This window comes from Peromyscus californicus, unplaced genomic scaffold (assembly GCF_007827085.1).
Source record: "Peromyscus californicus insignis strain IS unplaced genomic scaffold, ASM782708v3 Scaffold_15__1_contigs__length_86483966, whole genome shotgun sequence".
NCBI lineage: Eukaryota > Metazoa > Chordata > Mammalia > Rodentia > Cricetidae > Peromyscus > Peromyscus californicus.
The window spans coordinates 10,186,573-10,211,652 of record NW_026294447.1 but is presented as its reverse complement, the minus strand read 5'-3'; the positions used below and the strand labels follow the sequence as shown (position 1 = coordinate 10,211,652).

The window sequence follows — 25,080 nt, the reverse complement described above, 5'->3', positions numbered from 1 at the left end:
CCTTTTGAATATCATTTCCTAGGTACATTTTATATTGGAGGAAAAGGTTCACTGAACAGCCAATCACAGATTTTTGCAGTGTGATAAGAATCAATTCCACAGCTCCATTTGGTAAGTGCATGTCTTGACTATCGACGTAAATCAAAAATTCACACAAGTAATCTCACTCTCTTAAATTACACTTGCTCTCACTTGCATGATAGCTGAAATTAAACTGATGTTTTAATTTTACTTTACTTAAATAAATCTGCATCAGAACTCTATCCCAGATACTAATGAACATGCATACCCCCCCACCCACACCACACACACACACAGTGTAAGCTACAGGCAATGCTGGCCTCTACTCCTCTTTGCCTTATTTTTTGAGGCAGAGTCTTTCCCGGAGCCTGTAGCCCATCAGTTGGTCGGCATAACTAGCTGGCCCAGCCCCAGGGGTCCAGCATCCCAGGCTCTGACGTGAGTCGTGAGTCGTGAGGCCCCAAACCAGGGTCCTCATGCTCACACAACAAGCACTTCTTCTCTGACTGAGCCATCTCCACTGCTGTAAAGAAGTCAATACTCCCGAAAAAAATTCTGTTTTCTCACTTATTGTCCTAATCTCTCAACAGAAGAACAAGACAACTACTTCTTGTTGTGTGATGTGTTACCAGAAGATAGAATCCTCAGAGAAGAGCTTCAAAAACAGAGACTGGTGAGAATTGAAAGTATGAATAGTGTGTTAGAAGTCCATACAAAAATCATTCTTGTTCTCTTTTTCCACTTTTATTTAAGGAAATTTTCAAAAATACACAAAATAAAAGACTATACAGACGTGTCTTAAAACAGAAAATAGTATTCACTTGACTGAAGGCTAAAGTATTCATTAGAAATGCAGAGAGGACCCTTGACTTTGTTTCCTGAGTTATCCCCAACATAAAAAAGAGTCTGTATACCTTCGTGTAATTCTAGATGTTTAACACACACTGAGGTTCAACAATCAGGGAGAAGTGCCCTCAGCTGATCCAAATCAGGTTGATTAACCTTTTCTTTTTCTTCTTCTTTTCACTGGAATGTGCTATGTAGTAGCATTTCCTTTATTCTCTGTTATGAATTAAGTTCTTGACTCAATCAACATAATAGTCTCTCTTATTTTGTTTTATCCATAAGCAAGCAAATCTCAAAACCTTAAGCATCTTTATTTCTTACAAAAGATAGCAGCACATAAAAAGCATAAAAATGTCATTTTCGTAAGTTAGCCATGCATTTTAAGATGTTAATTTTATTTAATAAAATTGTTTCCTATTTATGACTTGTACTTGACTGTTATTTGCAATTGGCTTACTTTTCCTTTAACAGCTTATAAGTCTTTTATCTTTAGATCTGATTAAGTACATTATGAGGAGATTGTGAATTTAATTATCTATACTACATTCTTGAGAAACTTAGAATGAAAATACACCCTATAATACCTAGTTATAGCATTGGAGAAAAAACTCTGAAACATATTTTATTTTGTAAACATCTCTAATAATTATTTTTACTAGTAAAAGAGCAATGATATTGTTGGATTTGGGTGTGCATATAAGAAAAATGCCTCTCCTGTACAGTAAACCCAGTGAAGAAACCAAACTTCCTATATTTCCTCCATCTCCCATAACAGTGTCTTATGTACATTGCCAAGCAAGGTTAACTTACTGTCTTGTTGAATGAATTTCATAATTGTTAATATCTGTAAGTTTTCTCGCTTTTTGCTTACTGTGGCCTTAGTCAAGAATGATCAAGCTTTTATGTTTCTGTATATAAATTCAAACCCTGCACTTAAGCCATTGCTCTCCCTCAGAGGGCAGAACCTTTACTATATGTCTACAGATAAACTCAGGCTCCGAAAAATATCCACAAACTATAGATGAGCTCTTTCATATTACTTTACAGTCTGAAAGAATGATGGGTTTGATGAAAGTAAGCATCACAGCAGCTTAAAAGGACAAAATACAAATGAAAATGTGAACTATTGTCACGTGTAGCATCCCTGCTTTACACAACAATTATGCAAAGAATCCAAAGGTATAGCTCGTATCATGAGAGTGTACAGATGAGTGTACAGATGAGAAGCCACATATATGTTCATAGTAACAGATAATGTAGAATGGCTTACAGAGTTTTGAAGATTAAGTGAAACAATGCATGCAATACTCTTAGAATAATAGTTGGCATGTGGAAGCACTTGGAAAGTACTGGCCATAACAAGACTAACAATAACAGTACAGCGTCTTAAGCATTAGAATGTAGGAAGATGACAAGTTGTAAAGACATCAAGAAAGATGTTCAAGGTGTGTCTGAGAAGCAGAATGACTGGATTTTTCTGAACTGGGAGCAGCGTGAGGCAAACTGATAAAGGTAGATGATGGTGCTAAACTGTAGAGACTTCGGTGCCGGGAGCATTGGCTGCATGATGGTAAAGATCCACGTATGTCTACTTCTTACCTATCAGTGTCATAAAAAGAAGACAGTGAAGGTAGCTGTGTAAAAGGTGTTCTAAGCTGTCAAATTCTAGGAAAGAGCAAACCAACTTGGAGATACAGAAAGATGCTAAAAATTCCTGAGTGCCAGCCAGTGCCAAGCCTTTCGGTAGGTCTGACCGCACTGTGAGGTCATCCTGGTGGTAAGGAAAGATGAAGTTGCGCAGATTCGCAGAATGGATGGAAAATGGAGCTCTTGCTTTCAGCCATGCCTTCTGGATGTTGTCCTTTGCTCAGCATCCCACATGCCTTGTACTGTTATTCTGGGCTTTGGGAATCACTGTCTGGGATGTTCCTGGTGTGATAGTACTGCATAAGGAGAAGTACTGAATTGGAGATTGAAAATGCAGAGGTTTACGATGTCCATCCAAAGGAAATCTTGTTCAGAGCATCAGTACAAAGTAAGAGAGACTGACCAAGAAGCAGGAAGAGAGGTTGAATTTGAATTTGCAATCACCCCATTTTCTGCTTCATTGTGTGGAAGCTCTAAGTTAGTAGACTGGTCCTTCTTAGAGACTTGGCAATGGTTACAAGATATCTCTTATATATAAAAAGATGTTTCAATCAGTAGCATACATTTCTGGGGAAAAAAGTCTAAAGAAGTCATATGAGACAATATTCAGCAAAATATAATATACCATTTTTTCTGAAAAATTAATAGATTTAAAAATAATACTAAATAATTGCCCAAACAATAAAAATAAAGGCATGTTTTCATCATACACTGCAATTCTTAATAGCATTTATGCCCTTGGTACATAAGAACATCCTGGGCCAATGGTGGCCCAGACCTTTAATCCCACTGCTCAGGAGACAGAGGCAGGAGGATCTGTGAGTTCAAGGACATCCTGGTCTACATAGTGATTTCCAGGACAGCCAAAGCTACACAGAGAACCCTGTCTTGGGGGTGGGGGAACCCCTGAGAGACTGATCCCCTCAGAGTCAGTCCCTCACTCTGCCACAGCTTCCTTGCTTTTCCCTTATATTGCTATCAGTTCTATTTTATCAGCTAAGTCCCCTTTATTAGTCAAAGCTTCAGTGTAGTTTCCAGAAAATGTACTGTAAGCCCACCAATGTGCTTTGCTGTACGGCACATGGAGTCTGGTCCGTGTGAATAAATTCAGCTTAGTGTCAGCTCAGCTCCGTGAGAAGAACCCCCAGAGTCACCAGTGTCGAGTTGGTGCCGCTGAGCCGCATTGGTGACGCCTGCATGCACACTGTTCCTTAGTGTTTTTTCTCTCCCCTGAAACTCCAAGGAAAGCATTGGTTTTCATGCCATCTTGTGGTTTGCCCTTAGTTGAAAATGACTCTGCTCATGTTTGTATGTTTGCTTATTGTGTGTTTGGGTTTTTAAATTGTTGTTTATTTTGCTTTTAAGATGGGGTCTTGCTATGTACTGCAAACTGGGATCACATGTAAACCCTTATTAGCTACCTGAGTAGTAACTACCGTTCAGTGTCACCTTCTGGTATCTTTCAAGAAAAGAACTAATCTTGTATTTAAATGTCCTTCCACAGGCCTTGCTCTGCTTGATGAAAATACGAATACTTTCTCATTTATAGACTCTAAGTGAGTTAAAGTCTCACGGCAGTAGATTTAAGGTTGGGGCAATTGATCTTTTTATACTTTATTTGAAACCTCTCCCCACCCCGATTTTTTGTCATTTGTGAGATTTGCAGGCTCCCAGATGTCTGTGTGCAAGAGTTTGATTCCTACTTGACACTTCTTTGAAATTGTTTTTAGCTGTATTCTGAAGGAACTACCCAGTTGGGAAAGGTTCCAGAGGGTCTGAATAGCCTACACACCTCCCTTAGCTTCCTGGTAAAAGGCTTTTCCCTTCTTCTTCTTTCATTATTCTGTCTCTCATCTGCTGTGGGATGTTCTGTATGGCAAATGTGTTGCTGATTAGTCAATAAATAAAACACTGATTGGCCATTGGCTAGGCAGGAAGTGTAGGCGGGACAAGGAGGAGAATAAAGCTGGGAAGTGGAAGGCTGAGTCAGAGAGACACTGCCAGCCGCCACGATGACAAACAGTATGTGAAGATGCCGGTAAGCCATGAGTCACGTGGCAAGGTATAGATTTATAGAAATGGATTAATTTAAGCTGTAAGAACAGTTAGCAAGAAGCCTGCCACGGCCATACAGTTTGTAACCAATATAAGTCTCTGTGTTTACTTGGTCGGGTCTGAGCGGCTGTGGGACTGGCAGGTGAGAGAGATTTGTCCTGACTGTGGGCCAGGCAGGAAAACTCTAGCTACACTCATCTGTCTGAGTTGATGTCCTCTGATAATTGTTTTACCTCTTTCATTTTGAATAGTTCTCCCCTCCCCCCCCCAGCCCCCGTTCAGTGTATGCACCTCCATGATGACCCCCACCATGCTGAAGGCCTGACTGTGGTGCTGATGCACAGTAGGCCGAGTAGGCAGAGTAAATAGCCACCAGTTCATCCTGCTCACTCTTGGACCCGACTCTGAATTTCCCTCTATTAGATGTTCCTATGATGATTTATCATCAGCATCTTAAGTTTGATATGCATGAAAACAGAATTTCCTTTCCCTGAACTAGAGCTTACTGTTTACCTTTTCTTACATAGTTAAACCACCATTCTTCTGGTCCTCAGCTTGGAAATGTCTAGAATTGTTTTAACTCGTTTGTTTCTTCACCACCATACTTACCTGTCAAGTCCTGTGAGTTGCAGGTAAATCCCATATCCTTCCTTACAGTCCTTGTACTTTTTCTTTGCCTTGTCTGTAGCCCAACTTCCACACCAACCAAGATTGCTTCCAGACATATTAGTAAAATTAAACATGTCACTCCACTTTCTGCTTCAGTCTCTACAGTAGTCTTTATCAAATATGTATTTAGGAACTTTGGGGCTCAGACTGAATTTCCAGTGCCCTTCTTCCACTTTCTTCCAACTACTGTATCTAGATCATATAACCAACACAGAGTTACCTTCTGCCAGGCCTCCTTCTATCCACCGGCATAGCAGTATATATGAAAACAGCAGCAGCAGTCACGCCATGTGGGGCTATTGCTCAAGTGAAATCGTACATGTTTGTCTCACTTTTACTAAGGTATATTGGATCCTTTTAGGACTCTTACTTCACCAACCAGGAACAGCAGCCCTCCTCGCTTCCTCTTAAATATGGATCTTGGATGGCATGACTTGAATGCATTCTTTCCAAATATTTTCCCTGATGCCACCTGTCAGAATTGACGACCTCTAACCTCTAATAACACACTCACTATTTTATTTGGCCTTTCAATTACAGTTAGTTGCTTAAAAATCTGCCTTCTTGTAGCTGGGTGAGGTGACACACGCCTTTAATTCCAGCATTTGGGAGGCAGAGGTAGGCAGATCTCTGAGTTCGAGACCAGCATGGTCTACAGAGTGAGTTCTAGGATATCCAGGGCTACACAAACCCTGTCTTGAAAAACCAAAATCAATCTCTCTCTCTCTCTCTCTCTCTCTCTCTCTCTCTCTCTCTCTCTCTCTCTCTCTCTGTGTGTGTGTGTGTGTGTGTGTGTGTGTGTGTGTGTGTGTGTGTGTGTGTGTGTGTATGTGCAAGCACGAGCATGCATACCTTCCTTGATAAATCAGGTACTTCTGAAGGGTTAGTACTGTTAGTCACTTCTTCATGTTCTCTAAGCCTAAAGGTGTTAGCTTGTTAGTTCTGTATAAAGCCATATAGTCAAATGTGCCTGAATTTAAAGAAAATAGAAAAGAGCCAAAGCAGACATACTTAATCAGGGAATTATATTTTCTTCACTTAAAGGTAAAAAACAAATCTCCTTTCCCTTTGTCTCCAGGAGAAAATATGTGGGATTCATAAGCACTCAGTAGGAGGACATGGCTCACTCCACTGGGAGGAGGGGATGCCCATGAACTGTAGAGAAAGAGTCTTCGTATACCTTTGATTGTGAGCCTTGTCTTAATGACTGAGCCATCTCCCCAGCCCAGAGAAGCTGGGCTTGTGACAACGGTCATGACAACTATAAATAATTTATGAAAATTTTAACCTGCATAGCAATTTGATCCTCTGGAGAGAAAGTGTGCTTTGTTTTTAATCCTATTTCATATGTCTCACCTCACTCCACAATAAAGCAACAAAATGAAATTACATGTCTCCCACTGAGCAACCTTGTCTTTGCCATGCCACTTTTCTATATAGATTTTACAGACTTTTAGTAGAAGATAATATTATTATATATCAGTCTCCTCAAATTAAAATATAAATATACTTCTATAGCTTTCTCATACGATGCCTGGCTTTGTAGAACATTATAAGTTCTAGAACTTCATCTAAAATAAATCTTCCCTAAATAAGCATAGAATGGCATTTCCTGGTGAATAAAACATGGTTAGTTTAACAGTCCAGCAGAGATCGAGGTAGCATGAATGACCTTTGAATGATTTTAACCTTGGGATTAATTATGAGTTCAGAACCTGAAAATATTTATCTGCATCCCAAAGTTTACCATTTTGAACTTGTTCCTCTGATGCCTAAAATTTCCAAGTCATTTTCACATGTACATTCTTTGTGTGGACTTAGAAAGGCAGTGTTATTGTTGCTTTGGATGGACAGACAAGATCAGAGGTTAGGAGATGTGTGCAGTCGTGCCTTTTAGTGAACCTATAGGAAAGGAAGCAACTTGAACTGTTTCTAACCCCAAGCATCCTCATCAAGTCTGGTCTCCCTTACTAAGCAAATGGCTTGTTTTTAAATTGGGTTTGTTAGAAAAGAACATAAATACATATGCAAGGAAATAAAAAATGTGTTGTCATTGGACATTTTTAAAAGAAAATCTGACTTATTATTATCTTAGATCTGCAGTATGTAGGAATTTTATTCTCTTGGACCTAAGCTTCTTCTATTTTCTTTTAATATTTGAAGACTATGTTTTCAGAGTTTCTCTATCCACTAGAAAAACATAGGGCTGTGGCTGACCTGGTGCTGACTCAGCCAATCCCATCTCAGGCAGCTAGCACTGTCCTGAGACACGCCGTGCTGGTAACTCTCTTTCCTCTGTGGTCAGAAAGATGAACATTTACAGTCAATCAGTGCTGTCTATTCAGTTTTTAAATTCTCTCTATTTTTACCTAAGCTAGATTATTTTGTATGTTTATTAAAGACAGGGTACTGGCTTTTTTAACTTTCTCATATCTTTAACTCTTCTATTTTCATATTATCCTACACATCTACCTTTTTATGATGATAATTTGTTTTCTGTGAATGGTTAACACTTTTTATATTTTAGTTCTTAGCTTGGCTGGCAGGGGTGAGACATCTTGCTGTAGACTACATTGCGCTCACAGGTTACCTTCCCTCACCTGTCCTGTTCTGTGGTTATAGGCGCACACCACCCTGGATCTAGTCCATTTTTAAAGACATTCTGTCTGCTGTGCCTTCCTCCCTCTTCAAAACTGCCTGGTGAGACTTGCCGTCCCTTGTCGCAAGCAGATGGTTATTGACACTCACTGCAGCTTCGGAAAGGGTGGGAGGTACTGATGTCTGTTAAGAAGGTGAAGTATTAGTCAGATGAAATCGCGTGGATTTGGGGGAGTGAAACATCATCCAGTAAGTTTCCCTCCAAGGAGTGTGGGCATATCTCAGAGTTACAGTGCTTGTCTAGCATGTGTGAAAACTTGGGCTTAATCCCCAGCCCTGCAAATTGTGAGGGGTGGGTGGGAGAAAAGGAGAGACTCTCTCTGCATTTTCTCTTAGACTTGTTTTGCTCACTGACATGGACGGTCTTTGTTTCTTCATTGAGATGCTTTGATTTTGACTTTCCACTTTGGTCACAGAATGATGAGAAGGTTTTATCATTGTTAGGAAAACACAATGCCTTTGGTCATCTTTGATAGTCATTCCTGTCTCTGCTGTGCTCTACATATATTAAATAGCTTTTGTGAGAAATGCTACTCAGGTCATCAAATGCTCTTTTTGTTTTATTTTTGTTTTTTGTTTGTTTGTTTGTTTTTTGAGATAGTATTTCTCTGTGTAACTTTGGAGTCTGTCCTGGATCTCGCCCTGTAGACCAGACTGGTCTTGAACTCACAAAGATCCACCTGCCTCTGCCTCATGAGTGCTGGGAATAAAGGCGTGCACCACTACCACCTGGCCCAGGTCATCATATTCTTACAGATCATCCTTTTCTAATACCATTTAGCACCTTTGACACTTGAAAGGAATTCTTTTGTGGGAATGGGATTGCAGCTGTCTACCAAATTTAAATAAGCTACCGGTAAGCTCCACTCTGAGAGTAGCTTTGTGCTAAGCATCTCTGCACAAAACTGAATCATGGTCCATTGACCTTTAAGATTCATTTAGTGAAATGTATTGTGCTTTTCTGATTCCTGCATACTGGGTGTTGCACACAAGGATTGTGACTGGGAAGGATAAGTTTTGGCTTATAGGCTCAAAGGGGTCAAGGTTATCTGCCCCATCTCTTCTAGAAGGATAAAAGTGATTACAAGACAAAAGACACAGAAGGATAACACAACACACCAGACAGTGTACCCGTACGGCGCACAAAAAAAAGAACCAAAATCGGGACAATGGCCTCTATCATTGTGAGCAAGCCCCGTCTGGCAGACAGCCTCTCTCTCTGTAAGTGAGCCCTGTCTGGCAGGAGTGACCTGCTCTGTCCCACCTCAATTTCCAATGGGACCCACTTCCTGTCTGGTGGGTCCGAGATGTCTCCCGACCCCCCTGGTGCTGGCACCACTAGCACGTTCACCTGATGGCTCACCAGGGCCTCCAGGATCAGCTCAAGCCTTTCAAAGTCACATATAACAGAGACAAACAAAGACAGAGAGCTCTCATTTAGTTTCCTGTTCCTTAACCAACCGCACAGTGTGTCAGGGGTCTGGGGGAAGGGGCTATCCCAGACAAGCCCCCAAATGTTAGGGTCTGCAGATCACCCCACAAAAGACCACCACTCATGTATGCAAAAGCAAGAGTGTTTATTTCTCAAGTAAAGAATTCCTTCATGCAGGGATCGGCCACACAACAAAATGACAACCACCCCCAGAGAAGCTCGCAGGCTCCTTTTATAGACAACCAGGAGGAGATTAGGTCATCCTAAACATGATTGGCCAAGTGAGCAGCAGCCACACTAATACGTTTCTGATTGGCTGGGGCTGTAAGTGCTGAATCATGACTTGTATGCAGTATCTCCCCTACCTGCCTTATCAGAAACCTAAACTGAAGCAGAAACTGAAACTTAACTGAAACTCAGGCCTAGTAGAGGCTGGGGCCAGGAGAAGCCCATCCTGGTGCTACCATGCCCTCTCAGTATGAGTGTTGATAGTTTTTTCTTGTTGTTGTTTTTGTTGTTGTTCCTCTAATTTGAAGAAATTCTCTTCCAGTTTTCCTTATCCTAGCAGAAGTGATGCACTGCCCACCCTGACTGATTGGTGATGCACTGCTCACCCTGACTGTTTGGTGAAGAACTACCCACCCTGACTGGTTGGTGAAGCATTACCCACCATGACTGATTGGTGAAGCACTACCCACCCTGACTGATTGATCAGGCTCTGCCCATCATGACTGATTGATCAGGCACTGCCCTCCATGGCTGATTGATCAGGCACTGCCCTCCATGGCTGATTGGTAGCCATGACTTTAGTGCCCCTTTGGGTAAGGTAGATGCTTTTTTTCCTTTCAGAGAGTTGAAACACAGAGAGATACACAAACACTTGTATTGTTCTGCTAAATGAATAAGGTAATAAAGTATAGCTTGAGGAGCCCTAACCCTTGTATTATTCTGCTAAATGAATAAGGTAATAAAGTATAGCTTGAGGAGCCCTTTTCCCTGCTGTGGGCATTAGAGATGCATTTGGGGTTTTTTTTGTTTGTTTGTTTTTGTTTTGTTTTGTTTTTTGTTTTTTGTTTTTTTGGTCCAAGTATAGATTCAGGTAAATGAACATAGAGCTAAGTCTGGAAGGGCAATAGAAAAGGCACCACTTCCCTCAGTTTATTTGAGGAGGTAGGCAGAATTTTTATATAAGGAGGTAGGCAGAATTCTTTGGTAGTCTCCCTTCTGGTAGTAGAATGGAGACAGTGGCAACTGGTTGAGAATAACCCTGGCTGGTTCAAGGACTCGAGGGGAGGAGAGTCAAGGCTCCTTTCAGTTTCTTCTCCTGGCTCACACCCAGCTTGAGTGGTGTCTTCTCAAAGCTGATATGAATGGTGCAGCATCATCTCTTCAGGAATATGAGCTGAGACACACTGTGACTCTAGTCTTGCCAAACTACCTGTATTGAAGAGACAACTGACCCCACCAACTTGTCAGAAATACATTCTAGAACTATTATTATTGGTTGCTATTTTTATTTGCTTTTTAACCATCTTATTAATAAATTTCTAATTTAATTGCCTCCATTACACTTTGCTAGAAGTTTGTCTTTGCAAACTCTGTGCTAACAGAGTATGCCACTCATTACCAGGTACTTTTGTAATACCATACAATCCAAGCCAGGCATCTTACTGAAAATGTGACCCGTGTTTGAAATTGTGAGTGTGGTATATAAAGTACAATTCTGAAGGCCAGTAGTTGGTACTGAGAGGGTACGTGTGATGGAACTTAGAAATTACTGTTTTTAGCATACTCTTTAGTAAATCTCTATCCCTCTTCCTCCTTGTTCTTGTTAGGAGCATGTGACAAAGCAAAAACACTTCAGGGAACAAAAGGGACAAGAGTGCTTGTCTAGCATGATCAGACTCTGGTTCAGTCCCCAGTGTTGCATGGGGAGTAGGAGAGACTAGGGCCCCAACGTTTCCTTCTAGACTGTGCCTCCAGTGACCTGAAAACCTCCTTCTAGGTGCTACCATGTAGTTTACACCAACTTCAGCAGTAACAACCTGGGCACCAGCCCTGTAACAAGTGAGCCTTTGGCAGAAACTATAATCTAATCCTCAGTGTTGCATTACCCATCTCTAGACTCAACGCTGAGACCCCCAAACACAAAGTACAGTTTAGTAAGAGAAAAGCATAGAGGGTATGAAAGATAAGCTTCACTTGACAGGAAAGCCTTCACAGGAAGTGCAGATCCAGAGAAGCAGCTAGTCAGAGAGTAAGTCCGAGTTCTCTCGAGGAACAGAACCAATGGAATGACTCTGCAGTGAAGGGGCTTTACTAGACTAGCTTACAAGTGTGTCAGAGTAGTCAAACAGCGGTTGTCTGGCCTCCCAGAGTTTGGGGGTGCAGCAGCTTAGCCAGTGTGTTCCATAGTGTTCTTTTGTGTGTTCATTATATATCTACAATAACTTCACACACCAGCTTCCCCAGGTTAGGTCAGACTCGTAGGTTAGGGACAGTCCTCCCCTTCTGACACCAGCTGCCTGTGCTCTGATAAAGTAGCTACAATGCAAAGGTACCTGGTCTTTCAGAGTCAATGATTTGCTTTAGCAATTCCCAGGGCCCTGGAAAACGCTTGTAGCTGGAGTTTTCCTGTGTCCACCTGGCTCCTGCAGCCGCTCAGACTCAAGTAAACACACAAAGACTTATATTACTTATAAACTGTATGGCTGTGGCAGGCTTCTTGCTATCTAGTTCTTATATTTTAAACTAACCCATTTCTATAAATCTATACCTTGCCACGTGGCTCATGGCTTAGCAGTATCTTTACATCTTACTTTTCATTGCAGTGGCCACTGGCAGTCTCCTGACTCCGCCTTCCACTTCCCAGAATTCTCCTCTCTGCTTATCCCGCCTACACTACACTTCCTGCCTGGCTACTGGCCAATCAGCATTTTATTTATCAATCAATCAGAGCAACACATTTCACAGCATAGAGAAAGACATCCCCAGCAAACACTGCTTTAGGATTCTTGTCATTACAGCAGTAGAATAAAAGGCAGAACAGACCAAGCAGACTCCAAGGGCAAAATCTAGGAGATTCCCTGTTCAGAGCTCTCACTATTCCTTTGGAGGTATTACCCTCCCAGCACATCTGTGTGTGCAAAGACTGGCTGTCTCTGACCAGGAAATCTTCCTCCAGGATTGGTTTCCAAGCTTTTACTGAGACATCTTCAATGGTTGATTAAATCATTGACCACACCCAGGGGTCCTGTGACTCAGAGCCCAACCTACTAAAATCACCTGGCTGGTCTTTCGGCTTAGCTGACCATCATCCTGAGTCATCTGTGTAGCATAAGTAATCAACCATAATAAGAGGGTCCACTGAGTAACAGAGTAACACAGTCCAGGAAAATTCAAAGTGTTTATAAATTACCCCCCAAGGACAGGGACAATGACCAATCAAATTCTCCACAGTACAAACCCCCTACCTGGTCTGTTTTCCTTTTCTAAGAAAGCTGAGAACCAAATGTGGGTCACCTATGAGGGAGGGTGTATGTTCTTTTCATTTTTATTTTCAGTGGATTATGCCCATTTAGCCACTTTTTCTTCTCTTTTTCTCAAAACTGTGCTTCCTTGTCTTACATCAGCCCAAAACACTTATTAGAATAGCTGTAGGCATTAAAGGACCAAATAGCTCTGGGAATGGCAAGCTAGAGGAACAGGAGGTTCTGTTGCTGACCTGTGGGCCCTGAGGGCCACTGCCATAATTGTGCTAGGAAGATGGTCTGTACTAGAGAATTGCCCAGGCTTCCCTGACCAAGACATCCTAGCAGACTCTTCTGGACTGTCCTTGTTCTGAATTTATTTTGTTAATATAGCCATTTCTTTTAGATTCATCATTTTAAACATTAGGGTTATTGGTTTTGTTTTTTTGTTTTGTTTTTTGTTTTTCTGCTAAAATGTTTTCCAAATGCTTCACTCCTACACTTACTGTTTTTATTCTTAACCTTTTCAGCCAGGTTCCCATTTTCCTTTTTTACCTCTGTGTCAATCCCCATGACTCTGCACCTGCAGCTTTATTGAGATTTCCTATGCTTCCTGCTTATGAATAAAGATGAAAGACTCTGCACTGACCCCTTCGCAGCTCTGTCCCTGTGAGACAAACGTGGAGCTTGTTACTATGACTCATTGCCTGATGCACAAGCTGACCTTGTATTGTTACTACTGTGGTTCCCATGCAAGCCAATTTTATAATGAAAACCCCATCTCATTATACCAACTGCTTTGAGAAACTCAAGCATATAACATCTGTGACATTCACTCCATCTCTCCTCTCTGAAACCCCACAAATAAAGCCTAATTTATAGCCCAGCATGAAATTTCTTAGAAAAATAGAACCACAAAGCTAATGAGCTTTGATTTGCACATCTTTATCTTTTTGTTCATAAATGACTCTAAACATATGCTAGCTGCTAAGATGTACAAAGAGAAATGCGAAGAATGAGAAGAAAAGTAAGGGGTGGTGGGGGGCAGAGGATGTACTTTCTTGATAGCCCAAGTAGCCCAGGCTGTTTCTGGGCAGCCCAGGCTGACCAGTGTACCAGGTCAGCACCAGGCGGCATGTATGTTAGGGAAGAAGTACAGAGGTTAAAGCTTAGTTTGGGTTTTGGTTGTTTGGTTTCAGTCCTTGTGGGACTTAGGGTGGGGTTGGTTTGACTTGATGATGATGATGATGATGTTGCTATTGTTTCACGTTCAAAGTAAACAGCAATAAGAGTGCAGATGTTAGGGCATGGAGACCACGGGTCTCTTCTACCTTGACTCTTCCTCACTAAAGGATCTGAGCAAACTGAGGCCAACTCCACTCAACAGACATTCGTACTCTATCTAGATGCACACTGGGTCTGCATGGATGAATGAGAACAGTTCAGCCCTTCATGAGCTTGTCTGGTGAAAAACATTTAGAGAGATTTACAGTATTGAGGCTTTCCTGGCCACCATCCATTTACTCTAATGTTATTGACCTCAGAAGTTTTCACTTTTCCATGTAACAGAACCGAGTCGCTGTTGAATTATTTTGTGGTTTCAGATTTCGAGGCAGGATATCTACAACCTAGGGTGGTCTAGATGTAGTGAAGGATGTTCAAATAAATTATTGGGGCAATTGAAGAAGTCTACCTGTCACATAGCTGCTACTTAAAGTCTGTATTTTCTTAGGAGTAATAGTGATAGTGTTATGGCTGTGATTAGGAGAACGGCCTTACTTTTAACAGAAAGCACTTTGAATCATATACAAGGTAAGTGCCGTGATATCTGTAAGTTATTTTTAAATAATTCAGCTAGAAAATAAGCAATGCATAAGGATGTAATTTGTGTGTAGAATTGGGGGAGGGCAGATGGCAAATGTTCACAGCTGACAGACATGAAGGATAGGCGTTTCACTGTACTATTCTTCTAACTTCTCTCTTGAAAAGAGCAATTTCATAATAAAAACTGGGAGATAAGGTAAAATAGTAACTAAGTTAAAGGAAAGCTGCTTCTAGTAAATAGATTCCCACTTACTAACTCATGCAGCATGGCATATCTCCATGTCTTCTTAATTTACTAAATTGATGACAATAGATAAAACTGTTATAGACAAAATAGCATTGTGATTTAAATATTTGTATGTTTTATTTTACATATAGCTACTATCTGACCAAAAGAATTTATCTTATTTGGTGTTTTTATCTTAAGAAATATGGAGAATTTCCTTTCAGTTTAGCACTCCCAAGAGTAAAGCCTTGTAGAGCAGATGCAGACAAACCATGATACGATTGATTATTCTAGTGCTGGGATCAAACCCAGGGCTTTGTAGATACTAGGAAAGCACTCTGTCACTAAGCTACAGTCCCAACTCACTTTAATAATTTAAAAAAGTAAAACAAATTTAATTAATAAAAATGAAAAATAAATAACTGCTGTGAAAGTACATTTGTCTTACTTAATGATTGATAGCTACCACTCTACTTCATTTCCTTTTCTTGACTTGTACCCCCTGTTTTGCTCAACAAGCCATCTTAGGAGTGCATTTTTATGCATTTAAGATTCATACTTATTAAAATGATGTATGTTATAGTCAAAATTAAACTGGTAATTTTAAGTATATACCTATCCCTGAAGCAATGTAAAATTCTCTGTGTATCTCTTTAGACTGCATAAATTATCTATTATATGTTTGAAGAGAACAAAAAAGAAACTTTAGGACTTTAAAAATCAAAACCAACAATCCATTCCTTTTCTTAGAATAGTTTCCTATACAGTAGGTTCTTCTCTTGAGACAATTACCAACTTGCTGTGAGCTCCCCAGTATACATTCTCTGCACCAAACACAACTCTCTCCTCAAAGGGAACAAAAATAGATTATGAAAGAGTCAAATCTGAGTGACTGTGGCCCTAGAACACAGACATTCCATGTGCAGATAGGCTCTTGAGCATTTTGTGGTTATGGAACAAAAGAAAGTCATAAATCAAGGCAGTTTTCAAGTACACCAGTGGAAACTGGCAGACGGGCCGCAGCAAAGCCGGGGGAGCTCTGCCCTCTGGCAGGGGAGCTGTCCTCCAGCAGGGGAGCTGCCCTCCGGCAGTGTCGAGTGCTGTCTGGCAGCGCTCTTGGCTTTGGGGTTGATGGCAGCTAGGAGTCGGTTAATATGCCCCAAAAGGTCTTACCTGGTAGTCACAGTAGCATTAGATCAGACACAGAAGTAGACAATAAATGGCTCTCATAAGGCCTAAAAATAGCACCAAACCATTTGACTCAAGGCCTGCAATGTTCCAGGCTGCTACAATCACAGGAGTTCTAATCAATCGACCTTGTGGAATCTGTAAACACAAGTTCTGGATTTTCCCGGGATCTTCACATCATGGTGCTAGAAATGGAACCCAAGACCTTGTGTGTGTTTGGCAAGCATTATCACTGAAGCATTCTAGCTCTGCACAATCACAGTGTAGACACCTTCCCGCAGATGTGGGATTGTTCTGAGAACATCCTTTTACACACAAACTATCCACAGTAAATACGAGCCCTATTTCAGTAAGGGATCCACAGGATCATTAATCCTTTGAGAAGCCCATTTTGATCTTCAGCAGAGCATGCAAATTTGTAGTGTGTATATAGTTGCAGCTCATTTTCCATTAGTATTGAATGTTAGTACAGCTTCCTGAAGAAGCAATGTACATGCCTGGCCAATTTAACTGGCAAAAGGAAGTGCCACATGATGGTCTAGGATGGCAGCTTTAATTATTGGCAAGGTGTTTTCATGGGAAATTAGACATCAGCAGAAACTGAGCCTTAGGAAGGAGTTGTGTCAAAGGTAGCATTGTGCACTAGTTAGTCAGAGAACTGAAAGAATACAGAACTCCTAAGTCACTGTTGGCTTTCCATTCCACTCACCTTAGAGAGGTAGCATTTTGACTAAGGTTTGAGGGGTTAAGGCAGAGGGCAGAAAACTCCCACTGGGCAAAAAAGCTGTTTCCCAGGCCCTTGCCTAATTAAAGAAATCAAAATGAGTCCTTGATACCTGCTAGTTGCAATGCTATACAAATTGTTTTCTTGCTTTACCTGTAACAGAGTTACATGAAGAAATAACATAATAGAAAGCTTTGAAGATCTTCAATTAGAATCAAGTGTTATGGAGCAGTACTAAAAATTATGCATTTTATTCAGTAGAAAACTAGAAACCAGCTGGGCTGTGGTAGCCAATGACTTAAATTCCAGCACTTAGGAGGCAGAGGCAGGCCAATCTCTGATTGTGAGACAAACCTGGACTACAGAGAGAGTTCCAGGACAGCCAGGGCTACACAGAGAAACCCTGTCTCGACCCCCACCCACCCACCTCAAAAATAAAAACAGAAAGAAAGAAAACGAAAACTGGGAGCCAATCATATGCTCCTTGGGGGTTATTACATACAAGCTTTCATGGTTTCACTTCTGATGTGGCACACTCTTTATATTTTTACAACTCTTCCTCCCTCCTCCATCCCTCTGTCTGTCTCCCTCCCTCCCATTGTCCCTGCATCAGATAATCATATTTTAAATCAACATACAGAGTTTATTTCTCTGGCAAAATCATCTCTCTGGCACTTGATAACCTCAGCAGATGGAAATCTCAGAGAACCCATAAGAGAGAGGCATTCTCAGCGGGAGGTAGTAACGCTGCCTGGGAGAGCCAGCCTCCAAGGCAGCACAGGGTTTGAGAGGAATCCACGGCATTGGTGTAAACTAGGACTTTTCTGTCTGAGAGGTTAGGGAAAATGAGGACACTCGCGTATTGTCCTGATGGATTCTCCCTTTATTCTCTCATGTTGTTCTCATCATGCTGTTCTCTCTCATGTTGTCTCTCATGTTGCTCTGATCTTTCATGTCTTTTTAAAGCTTATATATCCCAACAAACTCTTTCAGGCAAAAGGTCACATACCATTTCTCAAGTGAATGATTATATATAAAAAACATGTCCCAGGCAAGGGAAAAGCAAATCAAACTAACCCATGACTATATAAACATTTTGAACTAACACTTTGTAATTAGAAGTCATAAATTCCAAATTCTTCTAGATTTCAGAGTTGCCTGGTGAGTGCTGGGTTTTGGAAAAAAGATGCCAGGGGTGTCATAGATTCTCTAGTTCAGGCTCAAGTACCATATATCTTTTAGTATCAGCTCAGCCAGCACTTTCCATGACACTTTAAATCTCAAAATGTACTTTCTGCTCTGTGTGTAACTCCTGAATATCAAGAAAAACCTGTAGCCCTATTTTCAGGCTATAGGGTCAAATTATTTTCTATAGCCCTGACTAATCAGAATTATATTCACAAATTAAGGTCAGGAATTGGTGCAAGGAATTAATCATTTGCCAGCTAGCAGTAATTGGTCTATTTTGTATTTATAGCCTAGCCAGACACTTCAGTATGTCCTTGTGAACTAATGATTGATTTTCTGGGAATGTTTATCTTAAAGACCACTATCAAGACCATGGTCTAACCTAAAGCTGTTTTGAAGCTTAGTACCACCTAATGGTGCACAAGAAACCTGTGACTGCAATTCTCAGCATCAAGATGAAAGGAATTTGAGCTATTCTGGCTCCCAGTAGTCTTTAATTTGAGCTGTGATCAGGAGCAGCTCCTTAGGGGGAACTCATGGGCCCTGACTGTGTAGCATATCCTTGTATTCATTTTTATTCATCAAAATTATACAGCTTAAGGAGAAATCATCTTCCTGACAATCCACAGATAAAAATTCGAGTAGATCTGCATGTTTTCAGGAGATAAACACACTACAATATAGGCAGTAGGTGACTCCCACATCCTTATACATCATATCAGATACCAGAGAAAAGATTGTAGCAGCAACATGTGAAAGCACTCCAGAAGACATTTCAGAGTCTGTCATCTTGTGGCCTTGCCTAAATGAGATTGATCCATCAGAGAGTTTCCTCCTATGAACTGACACCTCGAACCTCAATTGCCACTTGCTACCCGCCCTGACATGGCTACTGGCAAGGCAGTAACTATCATATCACAGCAAAGGCAGATAGCAGGTGTTGCTCATTCTTGGATGCCAGCATATTTGACTTAGTTATGTTCTTAGTGGCCTCTGTTTCTTCAGCTCATCTTGGAAACTCCAGTAGTTTAGTTCCAGGCTCAGACAATAAGACAAGGGTCTAACAAATTAGAATAAGTGGAAATCAGGTGTAGCTGGGTGTTGGATGCAGAAGTAAACCCACTAACAGTGAAAAGCAGCTCTGTGACTAGCAGGTGAACATAGATGGCTGTAGAAGAGAGTAAATGCAAATAAGGTAAACCCAACAACTATATCATTTGTAGAGGCAAGAAGATCCTAAAAGTCAAATAAATTTGTGTTATAATACAGTATAATAGTAATTGTTTCTAGCCAGAACTCTGCATTGTAAACAAGTCAAATTGGAACACAGAGAAAAGCATGGAAGGCCATCTCCAAAACCATCCTGTGCACAATTAAGCCATTGCATACCAGACTTAAATTCCAATGATCTAGAAAATGAATTTGTGTAGAGTACTTCCTTTTCTAATTACATCAAGAGTAAGGCATAATTGTTTTGTGTATTTTGTTATTCCTGTTGTATTAGTGTGCTCTAAACCTCCAACTGTTGAGAAATCCTCCCATCTGATTCTTTTCAGTGACACTTGTATGGGTGCTTTGTAGGAAAATATTAGTGCTTCTCTAACTCTCTAGATCTCTGTCTGAACTCTTTTTTGTTTGTTTGTTTTGTTTTGTTGAGGCAGGGTTTCTCTGTGTAGCTTTGACTGTCTTAGAACTCATTCTGTAGACCAGGCTGGCCTTGAAATCACAGAGATCTGCCTGCCTCTGCCTCCCAAGTGCTGTGATTAAAGAAGTGTGCCACCACCACCACCCAGCTGACCATTGCAACTCCTATAAAGGAAACATTTAATTGGGGTGGTTTATAGTTTCAGAGGTTTAGTCTGTTATCATCATGGTAGGACATGACAGTGTGCAGGCAGACATGGTGCTGGAGAAGGAGCTGAGAGTTCTATATCTTGATCCACAAACAACAGGATGTGAACTGTGTGCTGGGTGTAACTTGAGCAGAGGAGAGCTCAAAGGCCACTTCCACAATGACACACTTCCTCCAACAAAGCCACATATATTCCAACAAAGCCACACCTTCTAATAATGCTGCTCCCTATGGGGGCCATTTTCTTTCAAACCACCATAGGAATTGGAGGGAATGATGTCAAAAGTGGAAAGGAATGAGAGAGGGTGGGGATGAGGGTCAACAGAAAGCACTGTTACATGTATAAAGTTGCCAAAGAATGAATTAAACCCATACAATTTTTTTTTGAGAAAATAGATTGTATTAGAGAAACATTGAGAAAAGAGCCACAAAAGTGTAGGCAGAGTGTTCACACTGTTGGAATCACGAGAGCCAGGTATGGGAAGAATACAAGCTGAAGTTCCTCAAACAGGACAAAGAATCCCTTATGAAGAACTGCATGCCCTGTGTCTGTTGTTCCCAGTTCTGGGGCCTTCCTTGCATTGATATCAAAGTAAGAAACTGATGTAATACAAGGGTTGAATAGAAAATGGCTTAACATCTAGGATTTTTTTTAATATTTAATTTAGTATGTAAATGGTTTCATTATGGAATTTTCATACATAAGCATCATTGTACTGTTAAACTTTGTTCCAAGTCACCTCTCCCTTACAGCTGATCCCCATCTCCTCTGCCCCCATCTTGCTGATCCCCTTCTCTCAAAAAGTGCTCCATTCTGCTTTCAAGTCACAAGCATTCCATTACCTTCTATTTGCCCCTCTGTCCCCTTTCTTCTAAGAACTTCCTCCCCTCCTATGCTGCCTATCTTAGAGTTTCTATTGCTATGAAGAGACACCTTGACCATGGCAACTCTTATGAAGGAAAACATTTTATTATGGTGGCTCACTTAAAATTCAGAGATTCAGTCCATTATCATCATGGTGGGAAACAAGGCAGCATACAGGCAGATGTGGTGCTAGAGAAGGAGCTGAGAGTTCTAACATCTTGACTCACAGGCAACAGGAAGTGGTCTAAGACACTGAGACCTCAAAGCCCGCCTCCACAGTGACACACTTCCTCCAACAAAGCCATACCTCCTAGTCATGCCACTCCCTATGGGGGCTATTTTCTTTCAAACAACACACACACACACACACACACACACACAAAGAGCCTAAATTGGGCTTCCACATATGGGGCAAAAATTCAGTACTTGTTTTTCCAAATCTTGTCTATTTTAGTTAACATAATGATCTCCAGTTTCATAATTTCACGTTTCTTTATAGCTGAATAAAATTTCTTTGTGTATATATACCATGTTTTCTAGATCCCTTCTTTTGATAGACAGCCAGGCAGTCTTCGTGTCCTGGCTATTGTGAACAATGTATCAACAAACATAGATGTCCAGGGATCTTAATGTCAGCTGGCTTTGGGTGAATAACCTGGCCTGATACACCTGAGTCATATAGTAACTCCATTTGTAAGCTTTTTGGAACCTTCCATATTTGTTTCCATGCAGGCAAGCAAACGTACGTCCCTCCAGCAGTGTGCCCTCACCAACATCCCTCCAGCAGTGTGCCCTCACCAACATCCCTCCAGCAGTGTGCCCTCACCAACATCCCTCCAGCAGTGTGTCCTCACCAACATCCCTCCAGTAGTGTGCCCTCACCAACATCCCTCCAGCAGTGTGCCCTCACCAACATCCCTCCAGCAGTGTGTCCTCACCATTGTTTGTTGTCATCTGTGTTCTTGATGATCGCTCTCATGTCCAGGAGGAGACAGAATATCAGCGTAGCTTTAATTTACATATCCCTGATGGCTAATATATTGGATGCTTTTCAAGTATTTGTTGGTTGATTATTTTATTTTACTTGCTTTTCAGAAAAGTCTGTTCAGTTCATTATTGGTTGGGTGATTTAGAGGTTTGGTATTTAATTTCTGCACCTCTTTATATATTATAGTCCCCTCTCTGATGTACAGTTGGCCAATATTTTTCTCTTTAGTCTGGTAACCTTTCCCTTGCTGAACAGAAGCTTTTTTATGTTTCAAGCAGTCCTGATCGTCAGTTCTTGCAGGTATTTTGTGCATAGTCGATGTCCTTTTCAGAAGGACATCTGTGCTATTTGCTCCAGCAGCTCCAGAGTTGCTGGGTCTGATCTATAGTGAGTTGATGGTTGTGGTTAAAGACAGTTCATTCTTCTACATGAGGAAGTCTGGTTTTCCCAGCACCATTTGTTAAGTGTGGTTTTCCAATATATGTTTTTGACAGCTTTGTCAAAATTTAGGTAGCTATAAATATGTGAGTTCATTTCTGCATCCTCCGTTCTATTCCAGTGGACTACATGATTATTTTTGTGCCAGTATCAGGTAATTTTTGTTACTATGGCACTATAGTGTCATTTGACATCAGGTGTTGTGATGGTTCCAGCTATTTCTGCTAAAGGTTGCTTTAACTTTTGGAGGTTTTCATGCTTTCATATTAATTTTAGGATTTTTTTCTAGCTTTATTAACAATATTACAGGAACTTTGATCGGGGTTATATTGAATTTTGTAGATTGCTTTTGGTGTTCTTACCATTTTCACACTATTAATAATTCTGACAATCCATGAGCATGGTGAGTCTTTTAAAGGGGTTTTTTTTGGTTTTGTTTTTGTTTTTCTTTTGGTGGGTGGAGGGAGTGTTTGTTATTATTATTGCTGTTGTTTTGTATTTGTGTGCATGCACACACATGAATGTGGGAGCTCTTGGAGGCCAAGGGCATTGGATCCCCTAGAGCTACAGTTGTAGAAGTTTGTGAGCCTCCCTGTGCCTGGGTTCATGGGACAAAATTCAGATCCTTTGTAAAAACAATATAAGCTCTTTAACCCCTGAGCCATCTCTCCAGCTCTTTAGGAAGGATATTGCAAAGAATTTGAGCAAAGCCAGGCATGGCAGCATTCATCTATAGTGAGAAGAATGGTCAGTTGAGTTCAGGAGTTCAAGGGCCAGATATTAGAAGAATCCCAATACGTGGCTCTTGGGCTCCTTCTCCACATCATTAGTTCTTACTGCTTGTCCAAGTTCTGTCTGTCTTAGCATCCTGAGATCATTTTTTTCCTGCCTAGTAAGGTAGCCGCTGTTGGTATTCGGCTATCCTGTTAGTCTGAAAAATATCCCCTAGCAGAAAGTAACTAATGTGCTAATTTTTTTCTCTCAAAGATCACAGCTTTGGCTGTTATCCAATGCCTGAAAATACAGAAAATATATACAGAAATTGGTTTTATTGTGGTTTCTCATGAAAGGGTAGGTTTAGTGTCCATTATTCCATTGTGGCAGAAGCTAGAGGTTACTGACTTGATTTTCATTAAGATGGCTTCTTAAAGCTGAGCAAGAGCTCAGCCACTAAAGTCTAAGGCTCCCTAAAGGCTCAACACCAAAGTGACAGAGCTCGGCTTCCAAGATGGCTTCTTGGTTTGTTTTGTTTTCTTGGATGAATATTTCTAGACATTTGATGATGTATTTCCAAAAATACTGTATGGTATACCTTAAGATTCAAGATTCCAGTTCATTGTCTTTAAGTTTTTGTAGAATGAAGTGACTTCTGTGAAGTTCTGTTTGGAGTCCCATGTTAGAAGAAAATGTAGAGAGAAGCCTGTAAATATAATGTAAGAACACATCATGACTGTTTTTAAACTTCAAAGATTTCATTTCTTTTCAGAAGATAAAACAGGCAACAGTTACCAGAGATGATGGGAATTATAATGAGAACTTATGTGATCTAAATAACATTAAAATTCATCATTTAGTGATGAATGTACAGTTTAAACACTTACATAAATTATCTGATCTTCGTTGTTTATTTGTTTATCTATTTATTTTGAGATAGCCTCTCACTATGTATTTCTGACTGACCTGGAACTCACTATGTAGACCACTCTGGCTGTAAACTCAGAGAGATTCACCTGTCTCTACCCCAAGAGTCCTGGGGTTGACAGCAAGCACCATCAGGCTCAGATAAATTTTTTTATTTAATCTTGTCAACAGTAATGTGAGGCAATATTTTCTGTATGCTTTTAATATTTTGGTTTTCTGTTTGGATTTGTTGTTGTTTTGTTTTATTTTGTTTGTGAGAATGAATCTGGACTGTGTAGCCAAAGCTGGCCTGAACCTCTTTGGGTAGCCCAGTGAGTCTCCAACTTGTGATCCTCCTGCCTCAGCCTCCTGAGTGCTGAGATTACAGACATGCACCACCAAGAGATGGCATTTTTATTTGTACCTTAAAGTAGGTGTTATGGAGATAAGTAAAATATTGACTATTGGTGGAATTCGGATTTCCAATCCAGATCATCCCAGGCCTTCCAAGTACTCTCACCTGTTGTATCAAAGTAAGAAATCAGAGTCACACTGGATCTGATAACAGCTAATGGTTTGTAAAATTAAAAAGCAAAGGAAAGAACGCACCTCCCAGAAAGACAATGTGTAGAGCCACCCTGATTAGAGCAGAACATTTTAAAATCATTTCAGTTGCAGCACAACACGGTAATTATACATAAAAGCACTGTTTAATAAATGGCTTTCTCCCTTTGATGGAAGTCGATGAGAGAACGATTGCCGTCATGGTTACTCTGATACTTATTTATAGTAATTTCATAATAATTTAATAAAACCTGGACTGGGGAAAATGGCATTGGAGGTAGTGGGGGAAATTGTTAGAACTTGATTACAAACTGAACGGAGATTTTGAGGATAAGATCAGTCAAAGACCCTAGCGGATTCTGGTCTGATGAGAGAGTAAAGAGAGGAAAAGATGGACACAGACCAAAGGAAGGTTCGGGAAGGTGATAAGACCGGCCCTTGTTGACTCTGAGTTTCACCCATTGCTGTCTGACTGGCGTGGTCTACTGCTGTGTTCATACTTAGTTCTTCTTTGTTTTCTTAATTGAAAACAGATTCTTTTTCATACAATATATTCTGATTACAGTTTTCTGTCCCCCAACTCCTCCCAGATCCTCCCCACTTCCCCACTCGCCCAAATCCATACGCTGTCTCTCTTTCATTAGAATATAAACAAGCTTCTAAAAAACTAGTAATAAGATAAAATTAAAACAAACTCAAGTAGGATAAAATAAACAAACATGGGGGAGGGTCAAAGAAAAAGCACGTGAAACACCTCCAGATGCTGAGAAGCACACATTCAGAAACAGAGAGAACCCCTAAAACA

At 40.7% G+C, this 25,080-nt stretch overlaps 1 protein-coding gene across 1 annotated transcript in view; it reads left to right on the top strand.

Annotated features, from left to right (window-relative positions):
- The window catches only part of Znf277 (zinc finger protein 277), a 135,601-nt gene that overhangs the window by 89,294 nt on the left and 21,227 nt on the right, over positions 1-25,080 (top strand). The window contains exons 3-4 of the mRNA XM_052738386.1: positions 23-111; positions 612-694. Of these exons, the coding sequence (XP_052594346.1) occupies positions 23-111; positions 612-694 (172 nt within the window). The remainder of the gene's footprint in view (positions 1-22; positions 112-611; positions 695-25,080) is intronic.